General features: G+C 45.0%; 1 protein-coding gene across 2 annotated transcripts in view; it reads left to right on the forward strand.

Moving 5' to 3' along the window:
• RIC8B (RIC8 guanine nucleotide exchange factor B) overlaps nucleotides 1-18,332 on the forward strand; it is an 88,044-nt gene extending 69,712 nt beyond the window's left edge. The window contains exons 9-11 of one of the 2 annotated variants that reach the window (XM_051961479.1): nucleotides 5,421-5,540; nucleotides 8,891-8,931; nucleotides 16,888-16,980. In XM_051961479.1, coding sequence (XP_051817439.1) covers nucleotides 5,421-5,540; nucleotides 8,891-8,931; nucleotides 16,888-16,898 — 172 coding nt within the window. In that variant the 3' untranslated portion in view covers nucleotides 16,899-16,980. Of the gene's footprint in view, nucleotides 1-5,420; nucleotides 5,541-8,890; nucleotides 8,932-16,887 lie in introns of both variants that reach the window. The other variant, XM_051961478.1, reaches the window with a different exon arrangement.
• The last annotated feature ends 6,047 nt before the right edge of the window (nucleotides 18,333-24,379 follow it).

A 24,379-nucleotide genomic window follows, 5' to 3' on the forward strand; every position in this document is an offset into this window, starting at 1 on the left:
CATCTCATGTGGGACTGCTTGTGTGACGGTGTCAGAGAAGGGTCCAGGGTGTCCCACCACCAAATGGGAAGCAGGGATTGAAAAAGAACTGAGGTCAGAACTGGCCTGTGTCCAGGGTCCCTGCCACGTCTGCAGAGGAAACCCGAACCTGACTTGTAGCATGTCAGCTTTCTCAGAAAGCTCATTTACAACAGGAAGCAGGATGTCGATGGAGCTTGTATTGTCCCTCGTGTCTTTGGGACCAGAACCTTCAGCTTTCCCGTCCCAAATAGAAGCTGCCTTCAGCCGTCCGTCCTTCAGCCTGTCTTGACTCTGTATTTTCTAGAACTCAGGTCTTGTCTAAACCAAATAATCTTTGCAGTCCAACCCTATTATTCTCGGAGCAAGTCTACATTTCTCGAGTCTTTTCATCGCCTTTCTCTTCAAATAGGTCTTTGTTTTTATCTTCAATTCTCTCCTTCCCTTATAGGAGAGAAAAAAATAGCTGGTTAGATAGCTCATTTATTGCCTCAAATTTGAAGAACTTCTTAAGCTAGTCTCATTTTTGAAAAAGCTGCTAAGTGAAAGTTTGGCCAGGAAACAGACCCACTAGTCTCTGGGAAATGATCCCACTGGACCTCAAGAACTTTCTCCCCAACAGGCGAAATGAAAATTTGGTTGATGCCCCATGGAGCTTTGCCAACTTAATTAAGCTTATGAAGTCAGTCTTGGGGAGAATCGATGATCCCTCTACCCACAAGGTAGCCCTTGTCCCCTCCTCCCTCCCAGCTCCCCAGAGCAAACATTGCTGATTTCCTTACACTGTACATTTATTCCCCACAGTTGCTAGTGTACGCAGAGGTAGGGAAGCTGTCCATCCATCCAGTGGGCCCTAGCCCAGTTGTCAAAAATGTAAGTGGATTCTGATTAGTGCACCAAGGTAACCCATAATCCTTCAGAGGAATCTGAGGCCCCAGATTGTATGAAGCTTACATTCATGCTACGGGGGACAGTTAATATCGCAGCAATCCTTTTTGTGTCAAAATAAATGTATTTAATGGACTGGAAGCCTGCCTTCTGCTGTTGGCTCACTTGCAGAACTCACAGACTTAAAATCAAGTTGAAGCAACACGCCACACAGGGTTTTTGGGGTGTGTGTGTGTGTGTGTCTGGCCAGTTCAACTTTCCCCAAAGCCTTGGGTTGGGTACTGGAAAGAAACAACCAGTTCTGAATTCCAGCCGAATCCAGGGATTCCAGGCTCCCAAGAGGACCTGGCCCTTGCTGTGGCGGAGATCAGTTATAATGCTGTCCTCACTCTCAGTTCTATACCTCACTAGTCTTGGATTAAAACTTCTCATTCTTATTTGCTTGTTTTAATCTAACTTGAGGGTATTCTGCAGATGACTCTGTTGTTCTCCTCTAGACATGCTCGAGGACACGGATAGGCCGATGATTTTGAGGTATAGGGATCGTCCCAGATGAGAGAATCCCATCTGCAACACTGGTTAGCATTCCCTTTGCAATTTATAGTCTTAAAGAGTTGTCTGGTGGAGGGGGAAGTGTCCTCAGTCACACAGATGTCTGAGATGGGACCTAACCTCTTAGCTTCAGCATCTGCTCTCTCTCTCCTACACCATTCTATCTAGCTAGAATAAGAGCATTCTTCCCCCTTTAATTAGGACATTAACAAAACTTCAGGAGCCATCCCCAGTTCTGTATTTTTTTGCTTAAAAAAAAAAAAATCCCAACTAGTGAGGTTTAGAATCCTTTCTGTTGTATACGGTTTAATTGTGATGATACATGTTGTTATGGGACTTAATTTGTATTACAGGAACCTAGTAATTTAGTGTGGTAAACTATTATAATGTATTTTTTGAGGTTCCTAACCCCAGCAGGCCAAAGTTGGAGTGCAATGTTGTCCGGGGTCTCCAAACAACCTCTAACTTGTTCGTGAGATGTTTCATTTGGCAGTGTTCTCCCCTCCGCCCACCCCCCCTTCCTCCTACCCTATTCCCCCTCAAATATTTGGGCCTACAATTTAGGCATTGTGTCACCATTGGTGTCTTGCATGCCTTGCGCCATGGTAGGTGTTCTATGTTAGATTTGAGGTTTTTTTACCAGATTGATAACTGCTTAGTTTTCCGTAATTTCATTTATCGAATGTATTATTCTATAATGAAACATGGGAAATATTAATCATACATCATAATTGTAGAGATTATTTAAAAAAAAATTTCATAAATCAGCATTCCCATTTTACAGAGGAGAGAAATTGAGGCTCAATGATAGAGAAATCTGCCATAATCACACAGTGTCAGAAGTAGAATCCAAATCTTGGTACAATTAAGTACCTTCTAATTAGTCCTAAAACTTTTTATTCTTCTTTTTAATTAATTAAAAAAGACCCTTACATGAGACATTTTGAACAAAATTTAAATAAGATTTTTGAACAGACAATTCTTTATATTTTGTGGCCATCTATTAAAAAAAAAGCTCCTGCAGCTTTCTTTTCACATTTGGCATATTCCTATTGACTATCCCCTGGCTGAGTTAGCAATGGCCATAATAATCACTATGATGATAATTTGCATTTATATAATGCTTTAAGACTTATAAAGGATCTGCTTTGCAGCACCCTTGTGAGATAGAGAATGTGCATACATTAACCTCATTTTACAGCTGAGGCAAGTAAGGTGTAGAGAAGTAAATTGATGTGCTCAAGGTTTACTCAGACAGCATTAAAATCAGAAATTGAATTCAGGTCTTTTGACCTCTGATCCCTTTCTGCTGTCCTACCACCAATCCTTGAAGTAGCAGATTATTAAATATTAAATTAATATTATTGCCACTTATTTAGTGCTTTAAGATTAAAATTAAGTTTAATTGGATCACTAAACTTAATGTTTAAGGTAAAAACTTTAAGGAAAGTTTTATGCACATTAGCCCCTTGAGTCTCATAATAGTCCCTTCTGGTAAATATGGTAGCCTATTCAACATGTAAAGGACTGCTTGCCATTTGGGGGAGGGGGTGGAGGGAGGGAGGGGAAAAATCGGAACAGAAGTGAATGCAAGGGATAAGGTTGTAAAAAATTACCCTGGCATGAGTTCTATCAATAAAAAGTTATTTTTTTTAAAAAAAGTAGATATGGTAGCTATTTTACAAAGGAGGGAAACTGAGGCTCAGAGCGACGGAGGATCTGGCTGTAATCACAGTGTCAGAAGCAGAATCCACATCTTGATTTCTCCTGATTGCCCATCAATGCAGCTGGGATACATTTCTGACTTTCATACTGTGTTTTATTGATGTCCAGTGATCCCCTCCCTGCTGACAATTTACAAAACAGCTTTATATTCCAAAATCAGCAGTTGTGCAGAGGTTCTAATAGCTGAGAGTTCCCCAGTCCTTTTGGGGTCTGGCATCTGGAAAGTCAGGAGAAGCTAGTTTGAAGTCAGCCTGTGGCACTACCCAGCCAGTGACCCCCGAGCATGGTCCCCTCTCGGTGTCTCCATTCTCTTATCTGTAAAGTGGGGGAGTTAAATTCAGAAATATCTTCACAGAACTTTGGGGTTCAGATGAAATAATGCACAGAAAAAGTCTGAGAAACAGCGGTACTTCAGTGTCAGCTATCATTATTATTAATTCTACAGTGTATGTAAAGGTCTAGCCTTAAGACATCCCCGTGAGATAAGATTGAAATTGCAACTAGATGGTACAGTAGATGGAGGACCTGACTTTGAATCCATCCTCAGACACTTAACACTTCCTAGCTTTGTGATCTTGGGCAAGTCACTTAACCCCATTTGCCTCAGCAAAAAAAAAAAAAAAGTGTATTTTTCTGCTTCCCACGCTGTCAGGAATTCTCCTATGCTTTCTCAGTCTTGCATTGGGCATGGTGTTTACATGTGGCTCCTTCCTCAGATTTCTCCTCTTCTAGACATTTATCAGTATCACATCTTTCCTCTGCCATTATTTAGCATCAGGTGTTCTTGCTCGCTGGAGCAGAGATTGGGGAATAATCCCCAACTTCCCAGGAATTTATTTCCGGCTTCTTTCCTAAACCACAACCATCTTCTTTATAAGGTAGTTGTTAAGAACTCCCCTTCAAGACTATAAAGTCTCTAGATGAGTGAGTTGCCAGAAATTGCATTCATTTTAATCTTCACGGGATCCCCTCCGGGATCACATTATTCCTGCCACATTCTTGATTCTTAAGAACCCTCAAATAGGTCCTGACTAAAGGCTCATCCAGGAATGAGGTTCCGTCATCATCATCATCATCTGTTTGCTGTGACTTAGTAGTTCCTAGTAACGAAGGTGGATGACACATCCCTTGTTTTTCATGAGTCAGACTATCTGGGACGCCATCCCCCTGTTGGGATAATTGTGTTCCACTGGGGGTGAAACATCCACTGCTTTTCTGATTGGAAAATCAGGATTTTCCTTTCTTGAGTTGAGATGTTCTTCATTCCCTGGAAACCAAACCCAGACTTGGAGTCAGCCATTTTCTGAACAACTCTTATGTATTTAATACAGTGCTACTTCCCTTCTTTACCTCCCCTGGCGCCTGATTCCTTCATTCTCTACCTGCTGGCCACAGCCTGAGAATACAATGACCAGAAGTTAGAAGGCCTTAGAGAGATGGAGCAGTTTGGCTCACAGTCATCCTGTGTCAGAGTTAGAATCCTCTTCATTCAGCTCTTGGTTCTGCTCCTTATTCCTTGTGTTGAGAAATAAGAAGACCTGATACTAGAAAAGGATTTAAAAAGTTAGACCTTTTCCCTGCCTTACACTACATCCTTACCCCTAATTTAAGTCAAACACGCTAAAATCCGTTCCGCTTTTTTCTTTTTGGTACTAAATACTGCTGATTCTGCTTTACTTTGAAGTGATAGAGTTAATGAATTCATTCTGGGATTACTAACCGGCATGCTATCCTTTCTTGATTATGGACCTTCTCTGTCATCATTTCTCAATGTGCTTTTTAATGTTTATGTTTTATGTTATATCACAAAACTGACCCTCCTTCCTCCTTTCTGGTAGACGAGTTGTCTCCTTATAAATTGAGATTTGTGTATCCAGAATGATAGCTTATATTGGCTCCAGTTCCATCAAAATGTGAGCCTAACAAATAGCCACACCATTTTCCCCCAGTAGGCCAATCAGTCTTAATTTTTCTCCTCCAATTAATGAAAAATCACTTACTAAATCCCGCAAAGGAGATTTTTTTTTTATTTAAAAAAAGCTTTCCTTAAAATACCATGGCCTTAATTTGAGTCATCATAAAATGACTCTTGAAATGGATAAATGGGAATTATTTCCATATTCTTTGGCTATTAGTCTCTTTATTATACAAACTGACTTTTCGCCACATGGGCCAGAGAAAATGATGAAAGAGGATGCTTTTAAAACATACAGCATAACCTTTTTTTCTTTTCATAGCATTAATCTTATCACTGGTCATTTAGAGGAACCCATGCCAAATCCCATAGATGAAATGACAGAAGAACAAAAGGAATACGAGGCCATGAAACTTGTCAACATGCTTGATAAACTTTCCAGGTATTGTATTCCCATCTGGGTTTGCTTGCGGTGATTTTTTGTTTTGGGTTTTTTTATTTTTATAATTCGTCTATTTCTTTGTCTCTCCTTGAGAGTGCCCTTAGGATTCCAAACGTCTTCCATGATGAATGGGGACACATCTGTCATGGCCCTCGTGGCTTCTCAAACTCGTTATTGCCGGATCCGGGCTAATCCAACAAGCATTTATTAAGCCCCTGCTGTGTGCATTGGTTTTGTAAAGAAAAAAACAAAAAACAGCCCCTGTCCTCAAGGTGCTTACATTCTACCTTGTAGATACCACCTACGTAAAATAGACAAGCACATACATAAAAAGTCTTTCACCTTTTTTTTGTGTCCTGGACCCTTTGGGCGGTCAGTCCCTAGGCTTCTCAAAATCATGTTTTGAAACACATAGGAATGCAAAGGAAGCCAATGATATTGAAATAAAGATGTCCTTTTTCCCCCGTTCACAGATTTCCTCTACCACCCTCCCTTTTGCCTCCAAGTTAGAAACTCCTGATTTAAATGACCATTGGAAAAAGAGGAAGCGAGCATAAATTAATAAGGAAGATCAGATAAGGCTTCCCATTCTCTGCCTGTGGTGGATGTGCCTTCGTGCCATTTTTGGTGTGTGAAGGTGGCCACTGGCTTAATGGAGCATTCACTGATTTGAGCCTGTCAGTATTCAGTAGGGGCCATATGTTGGAACCAATGCTTTTGTAGTTCCCCTCCCCCCTCCAATCATAATGTTTAATTTTCATTTTTGACATCTGCCATCGAAGCTCTGACCGGTGGAGGATCTTACTCAGGGCTGCTTACTCTGATCCTTGAGGGATCTCAGGTTTTAGGGGCACTCTCTTCAGTGATGAGGTTGTCGCTGGTCTGTGCTTTAGTAAATAGCTTCTGTGAGTTGCTGTGGCCAAAGAAATTTGCGCCCTGGTGGGCAGCTTTCTGGTGATGAGCCTCTCCCACGTTAGTCACACAGTCACCTTGCTTCCACCTTAGCGTAGGACCTTCCAGAGGCGAGGCAAGGCTCCCCAAGCCTCTGGGGATCCAGAGTTACCGTGAGGCAAGACATGGATGAGGCTTTCTGTGGACTGAGTGGTCCTGAGAGCGCAGATCCTGCAGGTACTGGGCCACGGGCCATGACTTGGTGGGCCCTGTAAAGTTGGGGACGCTAGATTAAAGGAGAGCTAGAGCTTAGTACTAGTGGGGACCCTCTGCTGGCTCGTTGTGGGGTCCGTATTTGGTCTGCTTTGACTAGTTTTCCATCAGTTGCCCTCAGAACTAAAAGATGGACGGTGGGAAGAAAAACAGGAATGATCATTCCCAGTGGGTCCAGCTGCAGGGGATGTCGTATGGAAGGGCCACAAAGGTAGAAATCATTCCTCACGAAATAGGTGTCTCTGCTGTATTCCTGAAGTTTAAAGGTCTTCAGTGTTGGTGCTGGGGGAAGAGAAATTTAGGGCAGAAAGAGTTAAAGCTGGAGCGGAATGGAGTTTATGCTTAGCTAATCATCAGCCCCCCGACTGTTTCATTCTCTCTGGTGTCTTTCTCCCAAGGTGCTCTGAGTACGTCATCATCACTTTGATGGGACTAGTAGAGCAGATCATCCCTTTTAGCCAGTTGTAGCTGCCGCCATCTTGATTTTGCAGATGGGAAAGGGAAACAGAAAGGTTGGATTCCACTGTGATGTTGTGCCTTTCGGGGACCCGAGCATTTGCTAAAGCACTGATCAAAGAAATGGCCGAGATGATTATGACTAATCCCCGTGGGCTCTGACAAAGAGAGCGATTGATCCTGCCTCTTCTTAAAAATTGGGACTCCAAGTGGGGAGAACAAGAATTGGCAATAGGCGAGGGCACTTTTCTTCCCGGGTCCAATGAAGCTGATAATTTAGCCTCCCCGTCTCCACTGAATCTCCGGGGTTTTGCAGGAAGTGAGGCCTGTGCTTACCCTCCTCACCTTGTCCCAAGTGCCGTGCAAATTAGCCACTCTTAAAACTTTCTGGCTCCCAGAGGGGGCCAGGCGAGCCTGACAGCCGGTGGCCGAGCCCGAGTTCTCTAAATCTCAGCATCCCAGCAGGGCCGCCTGCCCTGAGGATTTCATGGTATTCGGTGGTGGAAGTCCTAAGACTGACTGATTCACCGCTCCGAAGTGCACACTGTTCCCCAGGGAAGCGTGCCGGCCGGGTTGGAGACGTAAGCGCCCTCACAGGCCTGCTTCGTGGAGGGGAGGGGGAACTCTCTGCCTACAGACTCTGATCCATGAATGACTCCTTTGATCCTTGCCGTGCATGTCTCTTACTAGACGGACTTGCAGCCGCTCTCCTTACGTCTCCAGGTCCGAGATAGCAGGCAGCAGCCGGCCAGGTCCCTCGATGCTTTCTCTCCCAGTCAGGGGGCCCGGGTGGAAAAGGGAGGGGAGGCCTTCTGCCTCTTCCCCTCACCCTTCTTGCCCTTCCCCAATTCGAGCAGATGAAAGGGCCCCCTGCGACTCTAGCAGGCGCAGGGTCTGTGTGGGTGACGGCCGAGCCGCTGTGGCTAATCCAATTGCATTTGCCTTGACTACAGCCCCTAATGCCCCTTACTGCCTGCCCCCTGCAGGAAAAAAAATGGCGAGACTTATGGGCTTCCAGAGTAAACGGACCAAGAGGACAGGCCCAGTGGCCTATCTGGGGGTTTCTTAAGTGCTTTCTTTTTACCCCCTTTCTTTTTTGTCTCGAAAGCCCTCCACCAGTCCGTGGGCCCAGCCGCAAGGCAATAGCCACGCTCCCCAAACCCTTCTATTTCCGCATTTGTTCTGAGCGAGTGAATGTTGTCCATCCCCATCGGGGGTGGCGATCCCAGGACCTCACATGTAAATGCTCAGCCGGTAGGATGTAGGCTCCTCAAAGGCAGGGACTGTTTTAATTTGGCCTTCATAGTCCTAGTAGCTGGCACAGTGCCTGGAACACAGCAGGCACTTAATAAATGCTTCAATCATTGGATTAAAGTGAACTCAATTTTCAAAAGGACAGACGTTTATCGGGCACCTTCTGGGTGCAGAGCTCTGTCCTGGGACTGGAGGAGCTACAGAGTTCAGTCGAGGTGGACCTGCTGACGTGCTGCTCCGTCGGCATCTCTGTCCCAGAACGCCCTTCCCCTTCTCCCGAGCCCCCCTCAGCTCCTGGAGCTCTTGGGCCAGGCGCCTTTAGCTTCCTCCCCTGACCGTGCCTGTGTCCCCGGCAGCCCCCCGCCCCCGAGGATGCCCTCCTCCTTCCACTGGGTCCCATGCTTATGGAGGGTTGTATGGGTAAATCTTCAGCATTTGATTCTCTCAGTAAAATCTATCCTTTCTGTTGAAAACAGATGCTCTCTGCACTATATCACGCTGGACTCTGACGGCCTGGGTTCGTATCCCAGCTCTGACACTGACTAGCTGTGGGAACTTTGGGCAAGTTTTTCCATCTTTCTGAGGTTCAGCTTCCATCTCTGGGAAAAAGCAGGGAATGTGTTCAGACTCAAAGCTGGGGCGGCAGCCACTTCTCAGGTGCATGTAGAAACGCCCGCTCCTTCCCCCCAGTCGTGGTCAGTGTCCTTGACTTCAGGGAACCCCGTGCTAGGGTTATTCACGGCCACGGAGGTCCAAGCAGGCCAGGAGAAAGGAGCCTTGGTAGCGGTCAGGAGGGGACGAGATCAGATGGCGCTAGCACGTTAGACTCGATGGTAGATTTTGTGGTTCCCTAGGCAAGCTTCTTTTTCTCTTCTGTTTATGGAAACAGTCGTGTTAATCGGCTGTAAAGTTCAGGCTAAAAACTTTTATTTAAATGTAAAATGATAGAAATTATTACAATATTTATAGCAACTTATTTTTTTTTTTATTTAAAACTAGATTCTAGAGAGAAGGCTAGTTAGAGTCTAAGTAATTTTATTCTGTTTGGGAGAGACACGTAGATGGTTGGAAAAGGGAATTAGTTTGGGAGAAATTGGTCTTTGCATGCCATTAGTTGGAACTACGTAACCTCCCCTTAGAATGTGAGCTCCTTGGAGAATAGGGCCTGTCTCATTCTCTGTCTCCGCATCCCCACCACCTACACAGCGCCTGGCACCTAGTAGGCCCTTAATAAAGACTTGTTGGTTTAGCGATTGATTTCTGCCAACCAGTGATCTCTAAATTGCCTCCTCGACAAAACGCGGGGATCGGACTGGACTTGCTCTCAGGTCCCTGAGACGGTGTGTGTGGTGGAAAGGGCACTGGAATGAGAAGGGAAGCCGGGGCTCTCTGTCCCCGGCCCCGGCCTCCTCTAGGGCGTTAGGCCTCCCGTGTCTGCGAGCCCAATAACAGGACTTTGGCCGGGACGACCTTGAAGGTCTCCGTCAAGCCCGGGGCTGTTGGTAAGTTGGGTGCCCTGGGCCGTTGGTAAGTTGGGTGCCCTGGGCCCCGTGGGCTGCCGGGAGCCCCGAGCTCGCCCGGCCAGAGAGAACCTTCCCCGGAGACGCTCTTCGCTGGATGTTTGCTCCCTCAGCTCCCTCCTTCTTCAGCTCCTGAGCCTCCCCACTCGGGGTAAGAGCGTGGTCGGTCAGTACTGCCATTGCCATGTTGTTCCCAGGTGCCGCTGGGTGTGCCGGTATTTCTTTCTTCCTTTTTCTTTTACCATGTGTTCTATGAATGTCGTCACATCCCAGTCATTTCTGTATCCCCACTCCCTCCAGGTGACCCATTTTCCCCAAGCATGTATTTGCATCTCTCTGCTCACTTCCCAGTGTGCAGAACCATGCTCCAAGAAGGATCCAGACTGAAACAATGGAGGCTTCACATGGCAGTGATTCTGGGCCTGGGAACCACAATGGCCGGTGTGTGAGGGACAGGTGCCCTGTCAGCTGGGGCGCTCTCAGACGGCAGCCAGGAAAGAGCTGGTGGGTCTGCCACCTGAAGACCAGGCCGGCTGCAGCTCCCCAAGGGGAAGAATGGCGGTCTTGGTTTGTGGGGGGATGATTCCCCCTGAGCAGATGGAAGAAGGAAAAGGTTCAGGTTGGAAAAGAGGTCGTATTCCTGGTGCACACATGTGGTCAGGGGAGAGACCCAGCCTCAGACAGTAGCCAGGCTGGGACGCTGAGTCTTCTGTGGAAAGTCTCCCTGTACAGCACATGCCGGGGCCTCCTCTCTCTCTGTCTCTGTCTCTGTCTCTCCCTTTCTCCCCCTTCTCTTGCTCTTGCTCTGGCTCTGGCTTTATCCCCCTTTCTCTTCTCTATCTCCCTTCCTCTTTCCCTTCCTGTTTCTTTCTTTCTCTGTCTCCCTTTCTCTTCCTCTCTTCCTCCTTCCCTCCCTGTGTCTCTGTCTTTTTCTTTCTCTCTGTCCCTCTCTAAGGCCCTTGCCGTCCATGCTTGGGGATCACAATCATGAGAAGTCTTTCCTAATCCCTCCAGCTCCTGGTGTTTCCTCATTTCCTATGGCAACATTGTCGCTCTAGAACCCAGGGAACCCCGAGGACCTTGTGGCCAGCACTTTGATTTTCCACAAGGTTCACAGGGAGCCCGTAACTTGTTCGGTGTCCCCTAGCCACTAAGTGTCTGAGGTGGGATTTTCACCCACGGAGATTCTCTGTTCTCATGACGTTTTCCTTGTAGGAGAAAGTCAGCTTCTTGAGGGCAGGGACCATATTGATTTTGGTTTTATGTTCCTAGCACATATTAGGCACTTAATACTTGCTCACAGACAGTAGCACAAAATACGCATTTAATAAATACACATTAGTTTTGGTTGGAAAACCAAGTCATGGCATCCGGCCCCAAGTAGCCATCCTAATACTACCCCACAGACTACTGGACGTTAGGAACCAAGTAGCCAGAGAGGCCGCTTTATTTCTCCATGGGAAAAGGACAAGAAAAGCCAGGCCCCGGTCGTTACAGATTGCCTCGAGCCTCAGAGCGGGCCGAGCGATTTCCGTGATTCGGTAAATGTAGGTATTTGAGGCGGGTGCTTTAAAACCAAACCAGATCATTATTCTCCAACTTGGAATTTCACCTACAGCATCTCCAGCTCCGGGCCTTTTGGATTCAATGGCAGGCTCGTTCTTTATGGAGCGCTGTTGAAAAGAAGCTTGGTATTAATTAAAATGTTTTATTTATATCCGAACTTCTCCCTCCCGTCTCACAAATGTTAGGAAGAATTAAATATTAAATGTCGCATTTAAAAATGTCAGACCTCTTTTTCCAAGCCAACCTTATATTAATAGCAAGAATCCCATTGCCAATGAAATGATTCCCAATTATCCCAGCTCAGGTTTTGTTAGACATTGAAGAGAAGTCAACAAAACAAGTATGTAACCGAACCTGGCTAAATAGCAGCCACGCTCATTAAAAACCCAGAATTAATCAGGGGCTGATTGAAGGAAGCGGTGGCAACGGTAGAGTTTTCTCCTACCCTTCCCCCCCTTCTTTTCTTCTTTTCTAATCATAGAACAAAATCATGTTACATAAAAGGATCGGAACTATTCTTCAGCACTCAATTAGAGGGAGGTGAATAGGTCCCTAACATGCTTCTTTGTCCAAAGAGCAGGCTGGTGTTTGCATGACTGCCGGCTCGTTACGGCCCCCGTCATTAAGTCCGCGTGTGTCAATCCCGCTCCGGTGTCCACGGCGGCACAGACAAGAAAGAAGCCCCCCCCTCGAGAGCGAGGGAGTGGGCTTAGAGTCGTTACCGACTAAATGACAAGCGAGAGCCAGAGACTCGCCTAGGTAAATTCGAAGGCGACTCTCAGGAGACCCCCGAGAGGGGACCAGGAATGCGTTTTACCAGCCACTTCATTGTGTCCCGTTTCCTAACAAGTGCGCTGGAAGCGAGTGTTTTGTTGGGGGCCCGGAGGCCACGGCCTGCTGCTGAGGGCCTTCTCTGGCGCCCGGGTCAGGGAAGGTGTTAGATAAGCATGGCTCTGAGGGGAACCAGTCGGGCTCTTTGTCCTGGAGGCCTCAGACTGCGCCAGCCGCAGCGACGCGCCCACCGGGGTTTCTAGGGAGATTCTGAAAGTTAATGACCCCTTGCCATTCTCCTCTTCCACTGGTACTCTTAAGCATACAGGTCAGAGGAAACCAGAAGCCCCCGAGATTTGCAGAAGTTTGGGGACAGATCACACTGAAGCATCACAGGAGTGTAGATTCAGAACCCAAGGGACCTTAGCACCCATGAAGTCTTGGGAAAAGTGGTCGAGGAAATGTATCTGTCGAAATCTGAGGGTAGAAAATTAAAAAGCATGGGACAGGGTCCCCTTTCCCCCTGCCCCTAGATCAATAGAGAAGCATTTAGTGGGCTTTTCTGAGAGGGAGGGAGCATTTTGGAACAAGTAAGTTGGATCCCTGGCTTTGCCACTTAGTACCCAGAAGCTTTGGACAAGAGCTGTAACTACTCTCTGCCTCAGTTTCCTCATCTTTCAATAAGAGTGTTGGACCAGGTGACCTCCAAGACTTAGATCCTCCAAGGTGGTCACCATACTTCTGGGGCCGGTAAAGGATGTCTTCCCAATTGTATAGTCAAAATAATTATCTGAAGAATTAAGCTTTTCTAGCGATATTCTCTGTGGTTCCTTTCTTCTTTGGCCCGGTGAGCCACAAGGAGGAAGTCTCTCCATGAAGGCACCCTGGTTAATGAATAAAGGAGAGGGGACTCTCCCCTTAACTTTTGGTTAAGATGAATTTGGTGGAACAGAGTTGTTACCGTGTGAAAATCTTCCTGATAGCACTAGCTGATCACCCTTGTCAGATGCCCCTTCCCAGTAATTAAAAGCTCATCCAGAACTTGTTTTATGTGCTTGACCAGGAGGAGGAGGAGGTTTCTAGGGAGTCTGGCGCTCTTCAGCTGTGAGTAGACTAGCTCTCAGTCGCTCACTGGAGCTTTAAAATGGATCCACATCGGCTTTAGTCGTCTGCTGACCCTTTTACAAAACATGATTTTGTTTTTTATCGACTGTTGAAAAATAGGCAGAATTTTTTGATTTCTGGGGATGTGTGTTCTGATGAAGGAGATCGGGCTGAATGGCTGGAGTTTGTCATGTGCCACGAAGGCGTATACCACACAATAACCATGCAATCTATTAGTAACCATCCAGTGAATATTAAGTGCCTTCTATGTGCTAGGCTTTAGGGCCATCAGTACTCAAGTGAGACAGTTCCTGCCCTCTAGAAGCTTCTGGGAAGCACACAACATGTTCACAAGTGAATAAACATAGGAGAGAGAGAGGACTAGATTGTTGATTTCAGTGGGAAATCTCAAAGGAGGAACCTTCCTTTACCGATGCAAGTTGGTACCTTCTCTGCAGCTCTGAGTCCTATTTGCTTCTAGCAATGAGAAGGGAAATGACCTCCCCCCCGCCCGGGTCACAGCCAGGATAGGTCAGAGGTGAGCTTGACCTTGGGTCTTCCAGCCCTTCCATCCCTCCACCAAATTGCCTGAGCCCTTGGGTGCAGGATCTACATAAAGTAACCACAGAGGGATCATCGAAGGATGGGTGCTACAGCATAAGGCCTCTCCAAGGAGATGGCCCCTGAGCAGCCCTTTGAAGAGGAGCCAAGAGAAGGAGGGCACGTCAACACGGGGCAGAGCCTGAGCAAAAGCACAGTGCGTGGGGTGGGGGGCAGCTAGGTGACACAGTGAATAGAGCACCGACTCGGAATTTAAGAGGGCCTGAGTTCAAAGCCAGCCTCAGACACTTAATCCTTCTAGCTGTGTGATCCTGGGCAAGTCACTAACCCTCAAAACCAAAAAAAAAAAAAAAATTAACAGGCACCCGTGTGTGGTACAGGAGAGGGAACAGGTAGGGCTGACTTCTTCTGAGGTATTTGATTGGAGAATAGAATGAGGGCAGGGGAGTCATGGGAAGTGTGTCTGGAAGGATAGACTGGAGCCATATTGGAAAGGTTGCTTGGTGCTGGAGGCCAGAGGAAGCCATTGAATCTTCTTGAGTGATGGAGTGACGGTCAGACAAGTCATTCACGTACTTTAGGAAAATGATAACAAGTAGCGTTTGTGTAGTACCTTAGGGTTTGTGACACACTTTACAAATATTTCATTTTTACCTCACAGTAACCCTTAGAGTCGAGGGCTATTTTTGTCCCTGTTTTCTAGATGGGAAACTGAGGCAGGTAGAGATGAAGTGATGGATTCAAGATCTCACATCTAGCGTCTCAGGTATGATTTGATTTGGGGTCTTCCATATTCCGGGTCCAACACTAACTCATTGTCTGTCACTCGGATCAAGGCATAGAGTGTAAAATGGAATAGGGAGAGACGTCCCCTGGAAGTCTGTTGCAGTCATGAGCGAACAGGGCGCTCACAGTGTGAGTAGGGAAATGGGCGTGTGAGGAATGTGGAGGGAGACAGAATAGACAATGTCTGGCAATTGAGTGGTTTTGGTGGAGAGGACGCCGTGAGTGCAGATGAAGAATAGGGGTGCCCTCGACGGAAAGAGGGAGCTGGGGTGGGTGATGAATTCTGTCTGGGGTGTGTTGGATTTGAGATGTTGAGGGGACGTTCAAGTGGAAATGTCCCACAGATTATTGGAGGTAGAGGAGTGGAATTCAGGAGAGAAATGAGTAGAGGAGAGCCACGGGCACCGAGGTAATAGAAGCTGGAAAGGTCACTGAGAGAGCTAGGGTGAGAAAAGTCGGCCCGTGGCGGAGTGCTCGGGTCCACTCGTGCACAGAAGGCAGAAGGATCGACGGGTCCAGCAGGAAGCAGCAGAACAGGGATGCGAAGACCTAGGGGAGAGAATACATCCAGAAGAGGAAGGAGGCCCACAGCCGGATGATGCAGAGAGGTCATGGAACATGGGTACAGACGTGGACGGCGTCCCCGGGGATGCGATCGTGACAGACCAAACGGGATCGTTTGTGTGATCATGACTCCTCAAGGGAGGGCAGCTTTCACACTCCCCAAATCCATCCCTGAATAAGAACCCCGACTCTGGCAGCTCTAGCCTACGTCCCCCCAGTCTTTGGCCCCATCTCCTGCCTAATTCCTTTTCCCTACCCCAGGGATCTTGTTTTGAGGGAGACCTGGTTGGAGCTTTGAACCCAACTGGAGTTCTTGCTTTCGCCATCGGCCTCCGGGCTGTGACTGTGGGTGGCTGCCTCGTGTGGACGGGGTTCCCCCTGTTTCTGCAATCCACCGCTCCACGGTCCATTGCTTAGCTAAGTCAGAACCCTTCTCTTGTCCCATCTCGAGACGGCCCGGTTGGGCCAAGCGAGGTTTCTGAGTAAGGTTCTTCTTCCCCTCTCACTCCAAGTCTTTCCCCCTCATTTCAGCCGCTGCCACATAGTTTCTGGTTTTAGGCCTGGGTTTTTGTTTGTTGCTTCTTCGGTTGCTTTTTGGGGTTGCCTTTGAGGGCTTGGGACTGTTTTGTTTTGTTTCGGGGTTTGGGGCTGGAAGTTTAGCAGCTTTCAAGCATTTTGAGGGAAATGTAGAAATTGCTGGTGATTATCTAAGTAGGGAAAGACTCTGAATTGGTTAGCTCAGCACTCTCTTTGCCATAATCTCCGTGTAATAAATAAGAGCATATGAAAGGATTAAATAAATCTTTCCTAATACTTTTTGATTGGCTTAATCAATAATTAATCATCTTTAGATGAGGCTGTAACTTGTGGAGTAGATATAATTGGATTAGCCATGGAGAGGCCACTGGGGAGCTTTGAAGAGATTAAAATGGCTGTCAATCCCATAATTAAACTGCCACAAATAAAAGCAATCTTGTTTAAAAAAAAAAAAAAAAAAAGGAGGGGGGGGTGGAGGGTGAAAAGACCCAGTGAGCAGGGGGGAAGGGGCTAATTCAACATGGAGCAACAGGTACTTCAGCACCATAAGAGACTGGACAGAGGGAAAGGCTGGTGTATTTCACTAAATGAATTGAGCGTTTCCATTGCCCCCACTTAATGGTGTGCCTGGTTCATGGGGACAGGTGAAACTTGAACAGCTCCCCCAGCTCTTCCCCCACCCCAGAACAAAGCAGATTCACAAAAGGGAAAATGGAGATGGCTTTTTACTTAAAAGAGAAGGGACCTGCCCCTCGTCCAGAGCCCATTTAGACCCTGACTTTTCATGCCTTTTAATTGGCTTAGTAGGTTTGGCCTCTGTGAATGAGGCTTTTATCTCCCTCCCTTTTTCCCCCTTCCAGAACCCCTTTCATCTTTCTTGTTCCAAACACTGAGAGAGCTTCAGGAAAACACTTTGGTTTTGAGGACTTTTTTTTTTTTTTAAAGGATGTGGATCTGGAGGGATGGGGGCGGCCCTGTGTGTGCATGCGCCTGCGCCCACGCAAAAGCAAACAGGAGATGCTGGTGAATACTTTTTCCCCCTCTTTCTTTTCTCCTTTTTCCAGAGAGGAGGTGATTAAGCCCATGGGTGTGAGGCCGGATGGAACAATGGCTCCTTTGGAGGAAACTCTCTGCCAGTACCAAGTCACCAAGGAGAACAGCTCCGACTCCGACTGAACGAATCACCTGCTCCACTCTCAATATCGCTTTCATCAGCATCTTTCTCTGTAGCCCCAGGGGGAAATCTTTTCTCTCCAACATCTAGGCCCTTGCTTTTTGGCTGGAAGCACATTAACTGGTTTACTTCTTCAGCGTCCGGGATACTGAAAGGGGTGATTCTGTGGGATTTGCAATATTGAAACTGAGGCTCGGAACGGTCAGAATGTCAGTAGGGTGCCGTTTACCCAAGGGCTGGGGGGGAGGTGAGGGAGGGAAACGGGGAGGGGGGGTTGATGTGTAGGGATAAAAAAAATTATTGCATTTCATGAGGATGGGACGGAACATTTGGTCCGCCGGGGCCCCTGGTCAGAAAGGATGGCGCCGTCCATCCGCCCGGATGGACAAGCGCCCCCTCCCACGCTCCTCGGAAAGATGGCGTCGGATGAAGACCGAATCACGTGACGGATGGCGTGTCCTGCCTGATTAGGGGAAGCCAGAGCAGCTGCTTCGTGGCCCCGGTATCATCTCACCACTTATCATGTCTCAATTATATTTAAAGCTATCATATGAATATATATGTATACACACACATGCACGCAATTGCACAGAGGCTGCCCCCAACCAGCATTTCTTCTCCAAGCTCATTGTTTGAACTCAGAATGCAATTTCCCATAGACCGGTCATTATGCATGGTGGTTAGGTTCCTAGATCAGCCTAAAAAAAAAAACAAAAAACAACCCTATTTAATCCCCCAACTCTATTTAACCTACAGTGTCCCTGATGTGTTGTATATAATAATAGAATAGTCTCTAGCTGATATTGCCCCTATGGGGAATAGGCATTCTGAGTTCCAAATTGGGTGGTCTAGGATACCGGCCCATCGCCCCAGCAGCGGCCATGAGACTGGGGTCTCTGACAGCGAGAGCTGCTTCGGGGTGGGAAGGATAGGGGAGACCGGCTTTGGGGGCTGCGAAAGCCCAGGGCTTGGGCCTAAGTGGGGTCTTGGTCAGTTGGAGGCTGCCTCTCTGTGTCTATGTGTCTCTAGAGATCCATTCATTACCGTACATAATCAGGTTGTTAATGGTAACTTTATATATTTAAAAAAACAAAAAAAGATTAAGACCACAAAATTGTTGGTTTCTGCTAATTTTGTTAGGGATGTTCATTTTTATTTTTAGAGTGTGTCAGGATTTTAGGACCGAAGGGTAGAAAAATGAATCATGTCATAGAAAGAGGGACCTACTAAATTAAGTCAGAAGGAGTTTGGTTTCCTTTTTATACATATATAGATAATGTGCTTAACCACTGCCTTTTAAAACTTTAAATTAAATAAAATATTGGGGTTGATTCAGCTTGGTCATGGTGTGGTTTTTTTTTTATGGGTGGGTATAGCTGTCGAATCAAAAGTTCTTAAATTTGGGAAGGGTCTCGGGTCATAGAGTCCTGCCTCTCCATCAATCCCATACAGGATCCTGACAGAGGATCTTGGGGTCCCAGCTTGACCTCTTCCGATGAGAGAAAGACCTCCCACTTTACAGCGTAATATGTTCTGTTCTCAGTATGTTGTCTTGGTGAGGAAGTGGAGTCAGGAATTCCGTGAGTTGTGGGGAGGCCTTAGCATGACCCCAACTTTCACCCCCCCTTTTTCTGCTGACCAAATGTAGAGCCAACACACCCACATCTACCATAATCCTACAGCGTCCCCCATTTTCTCCCTTTGATGAACAAACTCTCTGCCTCGTTTTTTCCTAAGCCCAATATTGGTCCCTGAGGGCAATTAATACCTAAATTAGCAACTACCCAAAGCAGTGGTGCAGTGTACCAATAGGAAAATTCAGACGCCGTCCCACGTCCCTAAATCATCTCCTGCCCGCAGTGGACACTGCTCGCAGAATCAGCTCCGTATTTGGGGGCAGCAACCAGTACGAGAGCCTGACCTTTCCTTTTAGTTTTGGTTGGGACAGAATGATGCGCATAGAGTGGATGAATCGAAGTCTGGCTCTCAGGTTTCTTTACATTAGCCATCCCCCCCCAAACCACCCCTCTTCCAGAATTCCCCATTTACCCCCAGTGCCTCTAGTCACCAGTTACCAGGTTCCTAACCTCGACATCCGGGTCAGCTCCCAGATTTGGTCTTATTACTTCTGTATTACTTCTGAGTTCAGGGCCTGATCCCCTCCCCTCTCCTAAACTACTCCAGTAGTGTTCTAACTCATCTCCCAATTTCTGGTTCTCACCATTCCAATCTACCCATTTAGCTGCCAAAGTGATTTTCCTAAAAGGTCTTTCTCATGCTTAATAAACTCCAAGGTCTCTCTGTTGCTTCTGGGATTCATATTTATCTCATCCCTTTTTAATTTCATTTTTTTTTGCAATATAATTACATCAATTATTAGTACAATAGTGTCACAGATATTATTCACAAATAAGCAAGTGTATACATATTGGGGAACATATCCTCTAAAATATTTTACTGAAAAGGATTACCAAATGGATTATTAAGTTATCCAAAATGTTTAGAGACCATAGGCTTCTACCAAAGTGAAATTTTGTTCCTACTCTACCTGTAGGTTCCAGTTCTGATTCGATATCAATCTATAATCCTCCTCCACAGTTTCAAAGATTTGAAAAAGCCTTTCTGTTCCCCCTGAGTATTCACATTTTCAGGTTAAATCTCCTCAGTTCCTTTACCGGGTCCTCATCTGGCTGTCAAGACCCATGAGCATCCTAGTCACTCTCTGTGAGCCCTACCTGTAAACATCCTTGTAGTCCATGACCCGGACAGGATAGAGAGGAGCCGTCCCCTCCTTTGTTCTGAAGGCTGCGTTCTGTGAACACAGTCTATTATTCCCTCTTATTGTTAGCAGCCAAAATCTTGAATTTTACCCATCTCTCCGTGGGTATATGTATATGTGCAATTAATTTTTTAAACATGGAAGTGGAAGGAAATAAACATTTAATCACCTACTGCGCCCTAGGCAGTATGATATAAGTGCTAGAGCTTCAGAAATGGTGTGGTTCCTGCCCCCAAGAGCTTATAAACCATATTCAAAGATAAGCAAATGTAAGATAGACACAAAATAAACTAAAAAGTTATGGCGGGGGAGTGGGAGGCAGGAGGGGGCAGTTAGGTGGTATAATGGGTAAAGCACCAGTCTTGGAGTCAGGAAGACCTGACATTGTGATATCAGACACTTGACAAGTCCTAGATGTGTGACCTTCCACAAGTCACTTAATATCCAATTCTATTTAACCTACAGTGTCCATGATGTATATAATAGTAGAATAATTTCTAGCTGATATTGACCCTTTGGGGAACTTACATTCTGAGTTCCAAATCGGATGGTCTATGCCATAGATTAAAAATCACACAGCTAGTATGTGGTGACTTGCCACAAATAAATAAAACTATAGAAGGGAGTGGGACTAACACGAAGGTGAATCAGGAAAGGTAGTACTTGAATTAAGGCTTGAATGGAGCCAAGGAGTTTAAGAGGCTATTTATTTATCCCCATAAAATTTCAACCAGTTAATTCCTGCCCACTAAGATATGTTTCTAGATTCTAACCATCATCCAGTATCCTAGATGTCCCTCCCTTATGTGTCATTCATTAGTTTGATGAGTAAATTTTTTTTCTTTTAAGAATATTTTTAATAGTAGCTTTTAATTTTCAAAATGCATGCAAAGAGAGTTTTCAATATTCACCCTTGCAAAACCTTGTGTTCCAAGTTTTTCTCCCTCTTTTGCCCCACCCCCTTCCCTAAGACAGCAAGCAGTCCAATATATGTACAATTCTTCTATACACATTTCCACATTTATCGTGCTGCACAAAAAAAATCAGATCAAAAAGGGAAAAAATGAGAACGAGGAAAAAAAAGCAAGCAAACAACAAAAAAATATAAATACTATGTTGTGATCCAACTCAGTCCCCACAGTCCCTCTGGGTGCTGATGGCTCTCTCCATCACAAGTCTATTGGAATTGCTTTGAGTCACTCACTGTTGAAAAGAGCCATGTCCACCAGAATTGATCATCATGTAATTTTGTTGCCTCCATGTACAACATTTGAAGAGCAAATTTTCTATGCCTTCGTCCAACATGAAAAAGTTGAACCTGATTGGGCCAAGGATTCAGCCTCCGTTCCAAAAGGTCTCTGGATAAAGCTGTTATAACTGGAAGGACTTCTGAGAAATAAGGCTTGGTGGGGAAAGAAAATGTTATTTTTGCTGTATTTCCATCACCTGGAACAATACCTGTCACATTGTTCCATCCTTTCAGTCATGTCTGATTCATCGTGGCCCCATTTGGGGTTTTCTTGACAAGGACACTGGAATGATTTACCATTTCCTTCATTTTACAGGTAAAGAAACTGAGGCAATAGGATTAAGTAACCAAAATCACACAGCTAGTATGTATTTAAGGCATCCTGCTGCTCTATCCACTGTGCCATCTAGCTGTCCATAAAGTTAGTGTTTAATATATTCCTGCGGATTGGGCAATCATCACCAATCACCACTAGAAAGTCCATGCTGAAATGAGTTAGCATGGACGTGTTTTGCATGATTTCACATTATGATGGCTAACGTATTTCTTACTTTCTCAATAAGTGGGGAGAAACTGGAGGGAGGGAGAGGATTTGGAACTGAACAGTTGTTTTTTTTTTTTTTTTTTTTTAAGTGAATGTTTAAAAGAAAAAAGGGAAGTCCATGCTGGGTCAGATCAGTAATCCAGCTGGGCTAGTAGAATTTTTTAATTTCTCTTCTTGTACCAAGAAAAAGTAGAGTTTGGTGGTCCTTAAACCAGATTCTTGAAAGGTAGAAAATGTATTTATTGGATGTGGAATAGACCATAAATAGTCTGATATGTACTTTTCTCCATAGCCACTGAAAGTAGATCAATCCATCACCATTTACCATTCGATAAATATTGACTAAGCAAGCAACTTGACTTGCTTGAGTTGGGTGCTTGACAGACAAAGAGAAGAAATCATTCTTGCCTTTCTTTACTTAAGGGACTTTCATCTTGGAGGGCTAATGAACAATGCATAATCACAATACCACTGGAAGGTGATAATTCATTTTCATTGAAGGCAATGGGTGGTAAAGGTAAAGGAGGTAAAGGGCTAGAACTGGATTCAGGAGAAGATTAGGATTGACTCTCATTTCAGACATCTTCTAGTTAGGTGACCATGGATCGTTCATTTTCTTGGAGCTTCAAAAGTTCCTTATAGATAAAATGGAAATGACAGAGCCAACTTCATTGGCTTTGGGGGAGGAACAAATGAGACAAAGTATGGAAAAAGTTGTAAATCTTATGTCAGCAATTATTATTTTCTTATTTTGGGGGAGTTTCAAAGAGATGGGTTCTGGATTCCAGGACCCATTTATCCTTTTATTTTCTTTTTCTTTTTACATTTATATTTTATATTTAAAAATATATATTTATATTATATTTAATATTGTTTATATATTTATATGACTGCTTTTTGTAATTGAGTAAAAGTTTTAGGATGTGAGCTCATCAGGAGATCCAATGAAACCCTTCTTGAAAACCATAGCCAGAAGATGACTGGGGCTGTGTTTTCTTACTATTAGATTCACACACACATTGTTCAATGATCAACTACCATAGACTTAGCTCTTCTCAACAGTACAATGTTCCAAGACAATTCCAAAAAACTTGTAATGGAAAATACCATCCACATCCAAAGAAAGAGAACTATGGAGTCTGAGTGTGGATCAAAGCCTACCATTTTCACTTTTTTTTACTTTATTTTTTGTTTTTTCTTTCTCATGGTTTTCCTCTTTTGTTCTAATTTTTCTTTCATAACAAAATTCATTTATCCCGTTTTTTCCTTTTATATTTAAGTCGCTGAGATGACTGCTTTTTGTAGTTGAGTAAAAGTCTTAGTATGTAAGCTCATAATTTTCTCCTTTTGTTCTAATTTTTCTTTCATAACAAAGCTAATATGGAAATCGTGGGATGCACATGTCTTCAGTAGTAAGTGTCCATTGCTTTTGCTGTTTCTAACTCCATTCCTCTGAAAAACTCCTTCTGAACTTATCCTAGCATTAAAGTCACCAGAATTATAAGTAGTAAGTGTCCATTGCTTTTGCTGTTTCTAACTCCATTCTTCTCAAGAACTCCCTCTGAACCTATCCTAGCATTAAAGTCACCAGAATTATAAGTCTGTCCTCTTTTGGCACATTAATGATAAGAGTCTCCAGGTCTCCATAATTTTTTTCTTTGACCTCATTCAGGTTTGTCATGGTGGGAACATTGATACTGATGATGGGGGTATGGCCTTTTCCTGCAAGTGGCAATCCCATTGTCACTCAATCTGTCATTTATTCCTTTTGGAAAGCATGTGAGCTTATTTGCTAGTTTAGTTTTGATTGCAAAAGAAAAAAATTTCAATAAGCTGGCCTTCATTCACCATTCTCGTTTCACTCAGGGCTGCTATTTGGATTTATTTTCTCACAAGAGCTCTTCATCATTTCATGGATCAACGATGAGTGGAATCACTTTTGCAGAAGTTTTTGTACATTTTTTAGTGTTTCAGTCAGAGAATGGGATCTCTGCTTACTGTGGTGATCAGACCAGGATTTTTAGAGTACCTCTTTTAGCCCCTTCTTCACAGCTGGAGGTAAATGGGGTGATCCTTCAAAAGCTGCTGAATCCCTCTGCTGCTTCCAGTGAGAAAATGGCCCTATGGTCTGGGCCACCTAGTTGCAACTACAGCTCCCGGTGGATCTGCACCTGCAGCTTCATCACTCACCCATGACTGCAGGATTTTAAGATAGAAATGGTTTTTAAAAATAGTTTGGTGATGTCTTTTGATTTGTGCGTAAATTGGATTTAAGTGAGACAGAGTTGCATGAAGTCTTCGACCTCCCTCCGTTTTCCAGAACCACCAACTGTCCAGTGGCCGGACAGAACTAAGATGACTCAAGCTGCAATGGATGACTTTGGTGACTCTGACATCCCACCAAGCTCGAAGGCCCCTCCTTCGAGACCCTTGGAACAAACTGTTCTCATCCACTCATGCCATCAAGAAAGTCACCACTGGTTATCCCCAACCTGATTTAGCCCATCCACCAAGACGGTTTACCAGGCTATGGCCATTATGCATGCTATAGTTTCTTGGAGCCACGGGTGAAAGTTAGGTGAATCAGTGGACAGCAAAGGTGGAAAGCAGCCTTCATCCCAGAGATGCTAGTCTTCCCTGAACACACATGTGTAGCCACATCAAATTGTTTACTGTCTTGGGAAAGGGGAAGGGAAGGCAGAAAAATTGAGAACTCAAAATCTCACAAAAATGAATGCTGAAAACTATCTTTACATATAATTTAAAAATTTTTTTATTATAGCTTTTTATTTACAAAATATTTGCATGGA

The sequence above is a fragment of the Antechinus flavipes genome, chromosome 5 (assembly GCF_016432865.1).
Source record: "Antechinus flavipes isolate AdamAnt ecotype Samford, QLD, Australia chromosome 5, AdamAnt_v2, whole genome shotgun sequence".
NCBI classification, from domain to species: domain Eukaryota; kingdom Metazoa; phylum Chordata; class Mammalia; order Dasyuromorphia; family Dasyuridae; genus Antechinus; species Antechinus flavipes.